This window comes from Rana temporaria, chromosome 2 (assembly GCF_905171775.1).
Source record: "Rana temporaria chromosome 2, aRanTem1.1, whole genome shotgun sequence".
Lineage (NCBI taxonomy): Eukaryota > Metazoa > Chordata > Amphibia > Anura > Ranidae > Rana > Rana temporaria.
Genome location: NC_053490.1, coordinates 205,589,686 through 205,604,496, shown reverse-complemented (window position 1 = coordinate 205,604,496; position 14,811 = coordinate 205,589,686). Strand labels below are relative to the sequence as shown.

At 41.6% G+C, this 14,811-nt stretch overlaps 1 protein-coding gene across 2 annotated transcripts in view; it reads left to right on the top strand.

Annotated features, from left to right (window-relative positions):
- NIPA2 (NIPA magnesium transporter 2) overlaps positions 1 to 10,075 on the top strand; it is a 38,951-nt gene extending 28,876 nt beyond the window's left edge. For both annotated transcript variants that reach the window (XM_040336302.1, XM_040336303.1), the window contains exon 6: positions 9,151 to 10,075. In XM_040336302.1, the coding sequence (XP_040192236.1) occupies positions 9,151 to 9,797 (647 nt within the window). In that variant the 3' untranslated portion in view covers positions 9,798 to 10,075. The remainder of the gene's footprint in view (positions 1 to 9,150) is intronic.
- Positions 10,076 to 14,811: the final 4,736 nt, after the last annotated feature.

Sequence of the window (14,811 nt, the reverse complement as noted above, 5' to 3'; positions counted from 1 at the left end):
TGAAAGGGTGGCCCCGAGGAGGTCGGGTAGAGGAAGCTCTAAGAGGGCTCAGGTAAACCGTAGCTGAAGGAAGTGCCGGGGCCTGTGCCGGGGCCTGTCTGTTGCAGGATATAAAGGGGAGAGCGATAAGGCGGCTAAAGACTTACATGCCCCCTTTCTCTTTTTTGGGTTCTCCCTTTTCTCTTTTACCATAAATTAATTAACCTCATGATTTTGAAGGGGTGAATCCATCTTTGATTCAACGACCTTCCATCACCAAGCACACAGAGTAACTTCTAGAACTTTGAAAAACGAACAAGATACCAAATTTTTAAGAAGACCCCCCCAAATCCCCTAGGCTTAGGCAGATAATCACACATACAAAGACTTCTGGGATTACGGGTCGAGGAGAACTACAAAATCGCTGGACCCTTACTAAACCGGTTTCTGGAGTAGCTTGTCCATAGTTAGTAACAAAGGGGCAGTTAGAAAATTTTCGAAAAATAGGGAGGAAAAAAAAAAAGGAAAAAGGGAACAGGAATTCCACCCAGTATTTCTCTCCTCGCCATTTGGAAGGAAGGGGGGAACCGGGTGAAGAGCTGTAAGGGGACCGGGGAGATAGGGGAGATAGGGGAAGAGGCAGCAGAAGGTCAAACTGGGGAAACGAATCAGAAAAAGGGAGAATAATATGAGCAGAATGACGAGCAGGTCTACAAGGGGGGGACCTCCAACAACCCCGAGTAATATAGCAACAACAAGCTCTATTAGACCTTTTATGACCAAAGGAGTAAGTCCACAAACACAAGGAACCCAGGGAGGAACAAAGCAACAACAACCTAACAGAGAGCAAAAATCGGTCAATAAGAAACCCCAGGGGGGAAACACCAGTGAAACATCAATAGAGTCAAGAGAGGAAAGCAACATAGAGCACGGGCCCGAAGGAAGGGGGAACAAGGAACATCGACCAGACATACAGCCCCCGTTAAACGGGGAAATCGCAGAGATGCTGCGAAGGATGGAAACGGCGATCAAGGAGGAAATTAAAGGGGAAATTCAGAACTTACGCACAGACCTTGGACACTTCATGACCAGAATAGTTACAATAGAAGAACGAACAGAGACGGTAGAACAAGAAGTTAAAGGAATAAAAGACCAAATAGACCAGACACAAAGACAGCAGAGACTTATCCTCTACAAAATAGAAGATCAAGAGAACAGAAACCGTAGACAAAATTTGAGGATAAGGTCAATCCCAGAGGAAAGGGGAGAAGACCTCAGGAAAATAATGAGGAAGATTTTCAACCCCCTCCTGGAAAAACCAATAGAAGATCCCATCAGGATCGAAAGGGTCCATAGAGTGGGGAACCCACAAAGAGCCAGCGCAGAGCTTACAAGAGATGTCATAGTTAGGTTCCGACTCTATGAGGACAAAGAAAAAGTGTGGAAGAAACTGAGGGGCCAACCCCCGATAGTCCTCGAGGGGATAGAGTTACAGATATTCTCGGATCTATCGGCTGAGACTCTAGCAAGACGACGAGCACTGAAACCACTGTTAAAACAGATGATAGATCTAAACATAAAATATACTTGGGGACATCCGGCATGTCTGATCGGCACAAAAGACGGAAGATCGACGATACTTAGATTCCCGGAGGACCTAGAAGAATTTTGTAAAAAATTGGATATCCAGATCCCTGATTTACCAGGGTGGGAATAGAGGAGAGGGAGTAAGAGAGGGAGAAAGATTAGTGAATCTACAAGGATCTATTTATAGAGAACTTTGTTCTCGGTTATTTGTTTATTTTCTTTTCCTTTTTCCTTCCCTTTACCTTTTTTGTTCTTGGTTTTTTTCCTGCGGTGAAACCCGGTGGTCGGGGATCTACCCGTCCCCCCTCTCCCCCGCTCCAGAATTGGAGCGGAGGGGAGGTTACCCCAGGACCCCACCTAGAGAAAACTGGACCAGACATGGAGGACGGTTCAGTGGCCAACAAATGGCCGAAAGGGGAGAGAGGAGGGAAGGGGGAGGGAGTGGGGGAGAGGGGGGAGAGGGAGGGGAGGGGAGGGGACCTATCTCACCAAAATAATCAGATAAAGGGAAAAGACCAAAGATGCCACAAATTAAATGTATATCTTATAATGTAAAAGGTCTCAATAGTCCAACCAAGAGACACAAGGTCCTCAGGGAATTGAAGGGATATAAAGCAGACATCGCCTTCCTACAGGAAACGCATATTACCCTAGGATCAAATATTAGATTACATGCACCAGACCTCCCTATTTGGTATTATGGGGATACCATCTCTAAAAGAGCTAGAGGGATAGCAATCGGAATCTCTAAAAGGGTACGGTTTGAAGTAACCGATAGACTGACAGACCCAGAGGGGAGATTCCTTTTTCTGAGAGGAAGACTGGAGGAATTGGAATATACTCTAGTAAATATCTACGCCCCAAATGTCTTACCTGTAAAATTTTATTTTGGGAATACTAGGGAAACTAGCAGATTTTAGGAGAGGAAGAGTAATTATGGGAGGAGACTTCAACCTATGTATCAACCCAAAAATAGATAAGACATCCCAGACATCGAGTGTTCGGTGCACACAGTTGAGAAAGCTTAGGGATGCTTTGTTTAGGAGTCAGTTGATTGACACGTGGAGAGTCTTTAACCCTGACCAACGGGATTACACTTTTTACTCCTCGGTCCATGGGACCTACTCAAGGATCGACCACATATTGGTGGATCACAGGACCTTAGATACAGTGGTTGAGACAAAAATAGAAACTATGACGATCTCTGATCATGCGCCAGTAAGTATTATAATAGATATCTCAGGAAACCTGAGACCTAAACAAAATTGGAGGTTAGACGAACACTTGCTGATAGAGGAGACCAGTCTAACAAGGGTAAAAAAGGAGCTGGAAGAGTATTTCACGTTAAACGAGATAGAGGAAGTCTCAGTGGCAACACTATGGGACGCCCACAAGGCAGTGATAAGAGGAACCCTGATCTCGGAAGGAGCAAGGAAAAAAAAAGAAAAGAATAGGAAAAAAGAAGAACTAATCAAAGATCTTCCTCTTAGAACAGGAACATAAAAAAACAGGGAAACAACGTGATCTGTATCTGAAACTGGTCAACAAACGAAATGAATTTAAGGATATTATGGAACAAGAAACCCGAAAGGAATTTAAATCAATTGCTAGGGAAAGATATTTGTGGGGAAATAAAACTAATAAACACTTAGCAAGAATAGTCCAGAAAAAGAAATCAAAAAACTATATAGAAAAAATTAAAAACGAAAATGGAGAGACGATGCATACAACAAAGGATATTGCGGAGACCTTCAGGTGTTATTACGAAAGACTCTATTCGGTAGAACAAAAGAAGGAGCAGGAGGGAGAAAAAAATCAAGAAAACTGTAAATTTTCTGAGGGAAGCTAGGCTGCCAAAAATAAATAGAAGCGGGGCATATGCCATGGATAGACCAATATCGGAAAAAGAGATTAATACAGCACTAGCCGACACTGCAACAGGGAAAAGTCCGGGGCCCGACGGCTTCACTATCTTGTATTATAAAAAATGTAGGGAGATTCTTCTACCAAAATTATGCCAATACTTCAATGGATTGGGTAGAGATTTCTTCTTAAGCCGGGAGGCTTCAGAGGCTATTATAACAGTTATCCACAAGGAGGGCAAGGATAAAGGAGATTGCTCCGGGTATCGACCAATATCTCTGTTAAATACAGATGTAAAACTGTTTGCAAAGATCTTGGCCGAGAGATTAAAACAAGAAATGGCAAAATTGATACACCCAGACCAGACAGGGTTTATCCAGGGAAGAGAGGGGAAGGATAACGGAGTCAGAGCACTGTTGATAATGCAAAAAATGAAAACGACCGGATCTCCCAGTCTACTCCTGTCGATAGATGCGGAAAAGGCATTCGACAGGGTAGACTGGGGATTCATGTTACGTACCCTGGAGGAAGTGGGGTTTGGACAAAGGATGAGAGAGTGGATAACAACCCTCTATCAGGAACCGAGGGCAAAAATACAAATAAATGGTAGTTTATCACAAGATCTGACAATGAAAAACGGTACTAGGCAGGGATGTCCCCTGTCTCCACTCTTGTTCGTGCTTTCTTTGGAACCACTATTAGCCAGGATACGCAGGTGTTCAGACATAAGAGGAATTAAAATAGGGGAGGACGAACACAAACTCTCGGCATTTGCCGATGACGTCCTCTTCTATTTGTCGGACCCTAAAACCTCAATCCCAAATTTATTAGATCTATGCACGCTATACGGGGAAATATCAAATTTCAAAATCAATGTAGCCAAAACCGAGATCTTAAGTTTTAATGTGGTCAGACGAGATGAAAGAGATTTAAAGCTGAAATACCGATTTTCCTGGGTGAACGCACTCAGGTATCTCGGTATTTTTCTAGTAAAATCAACTAAAAAAATGTATGAGAAAAATTTTATTCCTTTGTTAAATGAAATTATGGAGGAAATGGGGAGGATAAAAAATAGACCATTATCCTGGATAGGACGAATAAACTTTTGTAAAATGGTAATTCTACCAAAGATTACCTACAAGTTCCAGATGATACCTATAAGTTTGCCTGGAATACTCTTCTCAGCTCTCAAAAAACAGATTATGAACTTCATTTGGAGAAATAAGAAACACAGAATATCTTTCCAGACCCTAAGACAACCTAAAATAAATGGAGGACTAGCAGTACCAGATATTAAAACATACTACGAGGCGGCGATCTTGTCAAGGGTAGTTGAGTGGGCTAGGGCCAGCAAGGAAAAGAGGTGGGTTAACATAGAAAATGAAATGTCAAAGGCAAGTCTCAATAAAATTATATGGAACCCCCCTCAATATAGGACACTTGATAAGAACACACATGAGATCACTAAAAATGCACAAAAAATCTGGGATATTACGTATAAAAAAATTGAAAAGGAATTTAATTCACCACTAGTTGCACTAAAAAATGACTATTTTGCACCGGGCAAATCACAGGTTGGAGGAAACTGGATAAAAAAAGACACGACCCAATTAAGAGACGTAATAAAAGATGGGCACATTGCAACACTGCAAGAATTAAAAGAGAAAAAAAATATTTTTTTAGTAATTGACGAATGGAGATACCAATTTATACAAAGATTGCCGCATCCACTGAGGTCAGGGGAGCGGCTATCTGATTTGGAAAAATTATGTACATCAGAGAGGGTCAAGGGAACCATCTCTAAACTATATAAGATCCTGTTAAAGGTGGACGAGCCGATGGTCCCTCCTTTCGTCAAAAAATGGGAGAGGGAATTAGGATCAAAACGGGATAGGAGCACAATAGAAAAAATGCTGACACTAGCCCATTCCTCGGCAGTAGATAGCCGTACAGCTGAGATGAGCTATAAATGCTTGACTGGGTGGTACATGACCCCGGACAAATTATCAAAATTTAATGACGAACAAACGGGAGAGTGCTGGAGGGGATGTAGGACCCTGGGAACCATGGCCCACCTGTGGTGGAAATGCCCTAAAGTAGAGGAGTTTTGGAAAAAAATTCTGGGATGCATTGAAGAGATAACAAAAGGAAAAATTAAACTGGATCCTTGGGTGGTACTGTTTCATGGAGGAGAGGAAAACATTAAAAACTATAAGAAAACCTTAGTTCCACATCTCTTAAATGCCGCTAAAAAGATAATACCGAGAAAATGGCAGGAGGTAGAATGTCCCTCAATCTGGGAATGGATTGACTCCGTGGAAGAGACATATAGAATGGAAGAAATAAGAGAAGGAGTTGAAGGCAATAACATAGCTCAAGATAAGAAGTGGGATAACTGGAGGAAATTTAAGAAATCTTGGAGCTATGCAGAAAAACTCAGGGCCGAGACCTAAAGACTAATTAAAACTAGACAATGGCATCAGGAGGTATTTTGGATTGTCTTTGGTGAGATGGGGGGAGGGGGGAGAGGAGGGAGGGGGGGAGGGAGGAACTGGGTGAAGGAATTGTAATATTACTTCTTTTTTTTTTTTCTTGGAATCTGATACCTTAAAAAAAAAAAAAAAAGAGAAAGTATGTAATCTACATATTTTCGTAAGAGAAATGGCTATTCAAGAACAATGATCACACTAATGATGCGAAACCCGATTAGAGGCGCTAAGGGCTGGCAAAGGGAACATGAGCGCATAAACGCACACTCTATAAGGTTGTTGTCTGAAGTGGAAAAAAAAAAAAAAAAAAAAGAATTTGCTAAGGCTAAATCCACACCCTAGTGCAGTTTCCAGCAAAACGCATCCTCCACTGGGATAAATGCTTCCACATGTAAAACACCACAACAGCAACACACAAAAAAGTGGCATAAACTTTTTAAAGCAGAATTAAACCTAAAATAAAAATTTCTTGGATTTAGATGTGGTGGCTGCATTAGATTTTCACCTTGTGTTGGCTGCATTAGATTTTCACCTTGTGTTCCAGACAGTAAATCTGTTATTTTTCTACCTTCTTTAGCAGACCAAACCGTCCAGACATAGTAGCTTTTTGGGTGTTTGAGACTAATCATTTAACAATGACGGCAATATATTTATGTAAAACTTTTGTCCCAAAAGGAAAAAGCTGTGGGGTGTTGGCTGGCGTTCAGTCCATCTAAATCTGCTAGTGTATCTAACGCCCTCTCTCCAGACTGGCAATGCTGTTGTCCAAAGCTGTCTGCTTTACTACTTTATTCAGAATGCAGACCTCCTAAATCCCAGTACAGACATATTGAAAGTCGGCCAGTTCAGCAGGAACCAGACAACTTTCAGTACATGTGTACTGCTGTCTGTTCAACAGAGGCTAACTTCTGTTGAGTGATCTTGCTGGAAAACAAGCCTTTTTTCAATCGGCTAATCTGTTGACACACAGTGTTCCCAGCTCCCCCTTACTGGATTTGATTGACGGCAGCAGGAACCAATGGCTTCAATGTCCACTGAGGAGAGAGAGAGAGAGAGGTGCATGCTGCTACCCTTGGGCACAGCTCTGGATCAAGATCCGACTCGGGTAACTATTAAGGGCTTTCACACTGCCAGTGCCCGGGTGGTATTTTTAGCTGCGCTTTATCGTTTTTTTTTGTGGCGCTTTTCGGATGCTAGCAGGGCGTTTTTAACCCCCGCTAGTGGCCGAAAAGGGGTTAAAAGCGGCGCTTTGCTGGCACTGTTTATAGATTTCAATGGGCAGGGGTGCTTTAGGAGCGGTGTATTCGCCGCTCCTAAAGCGCTGCAAACAAGCTGCACTCTGGATTTTACATTGGGTTTGCAGCTGCGGCTTTTTACAGGCGCTATTTTAAGCGCTAAAGCGCCTGAAAAACGCATCGGGTATGAAAGGGGGCTGGCTGATCACTTTTTTTTTAATCTTTTTAATGTAGAGAATGGGTTGAGGTAATTTTACAGTTCTTTATTTTGTTTCTTTTGTAGGTTTTGTTTTTCTAATTAATTCAATCTTTTAATTTAGTACCGATCCATTTTTATGTGCGGACCTGTAAAGGAAACCGGAGCTGTAGAAGCTGTGCCCAAAAAATGCAAGACTAATCTTTTCCCCGTTGGTGACTTACCATGTCTTGCTCTGTGTTGTGTCTCTGTTTGGAGGTGACCTTCTTTCTGAAGGAGTAGCCTTGCTTCCTCATGTTAGAGTTGTCCCTCCACCATAACTGGTGGTGTAAAGAATAAGAATTATTAGGAATGGTGCAGGAATCACAGATGGACAGAATCCAAAACCAGAGAGCCCTCGGGTACAGCTTCCTCTTCAGCAAGAACAGTGAGCTGAAGTGTATTGACATCACCAATTCTTACTGCAAATCTTATGTGATGGCAGTGCCTCTTTTATTATGCAGATCTACAACTATAAGGGCCCTTTCACACGGGCGGACGAACGGACCGTTTTTTACAAGTCCGTTTACGGAGGAAAGACAGGGCGGGCTCTGCACAGTGTGCGGGGTCCGCCGACAGCTCAGCAGGGATTTACGGATGATCCCCGCTGAGCCGACGGACACACACAGGGCGGATCAATACAGATCCGCTCCGTGTGAAAGAGCCCTAAGGCTACAGAAACTTGCATACCGGGAAGTGCACTGTGGTTTTAGAGGAGAAATTCAAAACTAAATGAAGACCTTTTAGATCAGTGCTTCTCAACTCCAGTCCTCAAGGCGCCCCGACAGGTCAGGTTTTCAGGCTTTCCATTATTTTGCACAGGTGATTTGATCAGTTTCATTGCCTTTTAGTAATTACCACAGCTGTTTCATCTGAAGGAAATCCTGAAAACATGACCTGTCGGAGCACCTTGAGGACTGGGAAACACGGTTTTAGATAGTAGATCTTCACTTTGCGTTCAGGTCTACTTTAAAGAGATTTAGGCTTGGCAGATGTCTTGCTGTAAATTAATAGTTCAAATTATGAGACCTTGCATAGAGAGTCTAGATGGATTTATTTAGCATTTGCGGGATGAATTACTCCAAGAACCCCTTGTTGGCACACCACAACTTTGAGAGATCAGATCTGGTCTTTGCACCATGGAAAATGTATTTGGTTTTTGTAGAGTTCGATGTGAAAAAAACATGTTATGCGTTCTCAGTGGAACTTTGCTGTGTTTGAATAATTTTTTATCATAAACTCCCTACAGCTGTTTTTGTAGTATGAAGCTGGATATGCACACAACTATGTGTGATGCAGGGATCTGTCAGGTTTTTTTTTTTTCATTTATTTTCGATTGGCTGGTTGACCAAAAAAAAAAAGTTTACGACAGGAAATGTGTTACTGGCTGGATCACCAGGCTGAACAAAGGTAGAAAGCCTAAAAAAAAAAAAAAAAAAACGAAAGCAGCCACCACATCTAAGGATTGGTAAGCTGCAGTATGTCATTTTTTGTGTTTTGGGTTTATTACCACTTTAAGGGAAGGGATGCACATGAGTGGAGAAAGGGTGTGATATATATATATATATATATATATATATATATATATTCTGTGTAATGCAAGAACATGCATTTCAGCCAGGCTTCATTATAATTGTATACCTTTGCGTGTAGGATATGGAAGAATGCATATGTGTGCAAATATACAAACGCAATAAATATCACTGCCATTAAAAAAACGAAAAGTGACAAGTATGTAATGCATTATTTTTCTGTTCTTTAGGTTTTGTGCTCTTTGCAACAGCAGTTATCATTGTATCACTGATTCTCATTTTTGTGGTGGGACCAAGTCATGGACAATCCAATCTTTTGGTGTATATTTCCATCTGCTCGGTCATTGGAGCCCTTTCTGTTTCCTGTGTCAAAGGATTAGGAATTGCTATTAAAGGATTCTTTGCTGGAGAGCATGTCCTGAGGAATCCCTTGGCCTGGATCTTATTGGTCAGCCTTATAGTTTGTGTAAGCACTCAGATAAACTTTCTAAACCGAGCTTTGGATATATTTAACACCTCCCTAGTGACTCCAGTTTACTATGTGTTCTTTACCACCTCAGTGCTTACATGCTCTGCCATCCTGTTCAAAGAATGGCAACATATGGCTGCTAATGACATGATTGGGACCTTTAGTGGCTTCTTAACCATTATTATCGGCATCTTTTTATTGCACGCCTTCAAAGATGTTTCTTTCACCTTGTCCAGCCTTCCGGTTTCCCTGAGAAAAGATGAACGAATCGTGAATGGGAATCTATCCAACAATATCTATGAACACTTAAATGGGAACGAGGAGAGCAGCTCTCTTCTGTGTGAAAATGAGATTCTGATAAATGAGAATACAGCTTCTCGCCGCAGCGGAAATCTGGCATCCTTTTAAAGTGAAATGTGGTTCTCTCCACTACTGGCAAACCTCATACACCATGAATAATTAACATTTTAATTGCCAGTAACCTTTTACTCAGTGGCGTCATGTAATAAGGTGTGGCCCCCGCTGTGTTGCTCTCCATTGTTTGGACCAAATGGCTTTTTCAAGGCATTTTAAACCTAAGAAACGTCAGCAACACGCCCAACTCTGCTTCAAAACCATTGACGGTAAAACAAACATCAGAGTTAGGCCCCTTTCACATTAGCGGACCGTTTGTCCGTTTATAACAAGTCCGTAGACAGACGGTCCGTCTTCATCCGATTCCCCATAGGGGAGAGACAGGGCGGTCTCTGCACTGTGTGCGGGGACCGCCCTGTCCGCCGACAGCTCAGCGGGGATCTCCGCTGAGCCGACGGATACACACGGAGCGGACACAAAAACGGTCCGCTCCGTATGAAAGAGGCCTTAATGTGGTGCAACAATTGAAAATGATGCTTTAGAAGTCCACTAATATAATGGGATGAATAGGCAGCCTCTGGTTCCTGCAGCATTAAAACTGATGAAAAAAAGGCTGCCTGAAGCTTCCATATAAATAATGGGTATATATATATTTTTTTTTATTTGATTGAAAACGTGTTTCCTTCTAAAAAAAATTACGTGACCAAGTTTGTCCTATGGGTTCCTTGGATGTCTGCACTGTAATTTACAGAGAATGTAAAATTACAAGATACCTTAAATAAAAGGGCTAGTATTCTATCAATAACATTTACAAATATGTAAATATATGGCATGATATACATTGTATTTCCATTGACTGTACAGCCCTTTTTCTCAAGAGTATCCTTGATTTTGGTATGAGGGGCCGAGTATGACAAATCTATGTAAAAGAAAACCTTTTTATCAGGATTATAAATTTTATCTCGGATGGATTCAGTTCTTAACGCTATTCCGTTTTTATATTTGTGAATGCAACTGACTGCCCTTTTATGTAAGTCTAGTTTTTAACGTATATTTTCTGCCGTTACGAAAGAAAACGTACTGAGAAATAAAGGGGTTGCTGTGCTGACCTACTGTTAAAGGGGTTGTAAAGGTAAAAAATGTTTTCCCTAAATGGCTTCCTTTACCTTAGTGCAGTCCTCCTTCACTTACCTCATCCTTCCATTTTGCTTTTAAATGTCCTTATTTCTTCTGAGAAACCCTCACTTCCTGTTCTTCTGTCTGTAACTACACACAGTAATGTGAGGCGTTCTCCCTGGTGTGGAGAAATCCTCTTGAGGGGGGAGGGGGCGAGCAGGAGTTTCAGGATGCCCACTAACACACGGCTCCTTTCTCTATTTGCAAAGTAGAGAGCGTCCTGACACTCCTGCTCACCCCCTCCCCCTCAAGAGGCTTTCTCCACACCAGGGAGAAAGCTTTGCATTACGGTGTGTAGTTACAGACAGAAGAACAGGAAGTGAGGATTTCTCAGAGGAAATGAGGTAATTTAAAAGCAAAATGGAAGGATGAGGTAAAGGAAGGAGGACTGCACTAAGGTAAAGGAAGCTATTTAGAGCATTTTTTTTTACCTTTTACAACCCCTTTACGAAGATGAGATAGCAGTCTCTATATTTTGTCACTACAGGTTATTTTAAATTCCTTGCACTTATGGACTCTCAGAAAAGCTCATACTCTTAATAGCACTGTGGAAAGGCATTTAATGCTACAGAGAAGGAGGGGGGAGAAGCTGCTGCTGTCCAGTATCAAAGTATTTTCTACTGCCGGCTCCTGTAAAAAAAATAAGATTAACTGAGAAGCTACATGCCACTGTTAAGGAGATTAAACCAGATCCTTTTTGTATATGCTGTGTTTTTGTATTAAGAGATACTTTATACTTTTACAGAATGCCCGTTTTGATTTGAGACTTGAATGGGTTTGTTTTAGCAATAGATCAAGTTGCATAACAAATCCTTGGCATTAACAGACTAAGGTACGGTATTGGCCTGTGACAATGTAATGACCATTAGGAGGCCATGCAAGTTTGTTCTTTGAAAAATCAATGCAATATTTATAGATAAACTCTCTAAATGGTTATGTGATTTGGGAATGAATGGCAATCCATGTGAATTTCCCCTTGCTTGGCCATTTTAGAATGGCTGGCTGAATATTTGAAGTGATTTTATCCCTCCAACGTGTACAAACAATCCTAATAACACTGATTTTGATTGGGTTAGCTTGAGCAGCTATGGTTTCTTTTGCCTTACAATTTTATCTTCTGTTCTTAATTTGAGCATGTAAAACTGTACATAATTTTTAGACTCTTAAAAAAAAAAAAAAAAAAAAAATTGGTTGCACTGGTTACTTTTAATTGTATATAAATAATAAATGTGTGTCTAAAGTTCTGTTCTGTATGCTTTATGATCTCTACTCTATCTCATGAAATTTAAGCTTGCTGCCTTTGTATAATACAGAATTGGGTAAGTAATAAAAATTGTAAAACATAACTTATTTTGAAATAAAATGTTTCTTTTGAAAGCTTTCAGCTACGGCCTCAAAATTCTTTAATATAGTGGTGTTGGCTAAAACATGAGAACAATATACCTAATATTTTAGGCTGATTTGCTAAAAGACTCGCACGGCTTGTTTTTGTTTGTCAGTAAATCGGCCTCCTTATCTCATAAGGGCTTGTTGTACACATTACCACCAAACACTGTTTAGCTGCAGATGTGAAGTCAGCAGCTTGATGGTCCTGACCCAGTATTTTTCCCACAATAATTCTGTTACCCTGCAGTCATTTCAGGATGAATTGGAAATCCCTTTTAACCACTTAAGCCCCGGACCAATATGCAGCCTAAAGACCCAAGGTGTTTTTACAGTTCGGGACTGCGTCGCTTTAACAGACAATTGCGCGGTCGTGTGACGTGGCTCCCAAACAAAATTGGCGTCCTTTTTTCCCCACAAATGGAGCTTTCTTTTGGTGGTATTTGATCACCTCTGCGGTTTTTATTTTTTGCGCTATAAACAAAAATAGAGCGACTAATTTTGAAAAAAATTCAATATTTTTTACTTTTTGCTATAATAAATATCCCCCAAAAACATATATAAACATTTTTTTTTTCCCTTCAGTTTAGGCCGATACGTATTCTTCTACCTATTTTTGGTAAAAAAAATCGCAATAAGCGTTTATCGATTGGGTTGCGCAAAATTTATAGCGTTTACAAAATAGGGGATAGTTTTATTGCATTTTTATTTTATTTTTTTTACTACTAATGGCGGCGATCAGCGATTTTTTTCGTGACTGCGACATTATGGCGGACACTTCGGACAATTTTGGGACCATTGTCATTTTCACAGCATTTAAATTGCATTCTTTATTGTGAAAATGACAGTTGCAGTTTGGGAGTTAACCACAGGTGGCGCTGTAGGATTTAGTGTACACTTAGTGTGTGTGTTTACAACTGTAGGGGGGTGTGGCTGTAGGAATGACGTCATAGATCGAGTCTCCCTATAAAAGAGATCACTCGATCGATGCAGCGCCACAGTGAAGCACGGGGAAGCCGTGTTTACATACGGCTCTCCCCGTTCTTCAGCTTCGGGGAGCGATCGCGACGGAGCGGCTAGAAACAAATAGCCGCGCCGTCGTCCCGGATCGCTCCCCGAGGGGACCTGACCGCCGCGTGTAGCGGGGGGGTCCCGATCGGACCCCCAACCAGGCAGGCACGTATAGGTACGTTGATGTGCCTGTCCGTGCCATTCTGCCGACGTATATCTACATTAAGGCGGTCGGGAAGTGGTTAAAGATGAAGTGTAATCTGAAAAAAAAAAAAAAATATGCATCCCTCCTTGATCGCTACGCTATAGTTCATTTTCATTCTTCCCTTGTAAAAATAAATTAAAAAAATTAACTTTTTGTGGGTATTCTGATGTCATTGGTGGCTCCTGGCTGTTTCCATACTTTTTCTCAAGTCCATGCTGTGTAGGAAGGGCTGGAAGACAGCCCATTACCGTCACCACAACTTGGTTTCAAGAGCTGTGAACCAATGGGTGTAAGATCTCCATACTATGGCTAGTCTGTCTAGAAGTGTGCTGCTTTGTAATTGGATATCACTCAGCCTGGAAGTTGTGTGGGTGTAAGAATGTGTCCTGCACTGTCTTTGCCATCTAGTGGTACGTAAAGAGTTTGCAGGCACAAATGTATGTATGAATCGGAGTAGGAGGAGAGTGTGAATGAACATTCTAAAGATAAGGTAAAGCTGGAGTCCATCATTAAAGCATGGTACACACTAATGGATTTATTATTTTGTGCAACTCTGCGGGTTCCACAAAACTCACTGCTCTGGTCAGTAGCCGCTGTGCTAACCATGCAAGGATAGTGCAGCAATCTCCCCCACTGAGCTGTTGAGTTCTCCCCACCCCCCAGCCAGAACACTCCAATCAGCGCTCTCTGCCATTGAATGAAAGCACTGATCAAGAGTTGGCCGACTGCTGGTTTTCCAGCATGTGCGTCTGACAGAAGCTGGTCAAACGGTCAGCTTCTGACAGACCGAAATACACCCAAGCAGAATGACTGGTGGTAATTTTTGTACTTGCAAATGTCTCCTGAGATTCTGCCCGTGTGTACAGGGCTTTACTTCACAACTTTTTCTTTTGTTTGCATATAGTAGGGAAGGGTTACAAGCTCTTGTGTTTTTTTTTTTTTTTCCTCTGTGTCCATCAGTAGGTAATTGTCCATAAATCATGAGGACACAGAGCATCTTCATATCCATTACGTTACACGTTACCACCTTCAGTTGATTGGAAAATGGCAAAAAAACAAGACCGAAAGTCCCTTTGCAGTTATGCAAGGCTTACATGACTACAGCAGAACGGTGTCAGTGTGAGACTTCAGGTTGCAGCAGTGCTTTGTAGGGGGGAAATTGATCACTACAAGTATATGAATGACCACCTTGGTGGTGGGGTAGCAGACTAGCGAGTGTGTCCTCTTTCCTAAAAAAAAAAAAATATGTCACCAGTACATCAAGGATCTCCAGAACAGGTCCAAAGCTTTATT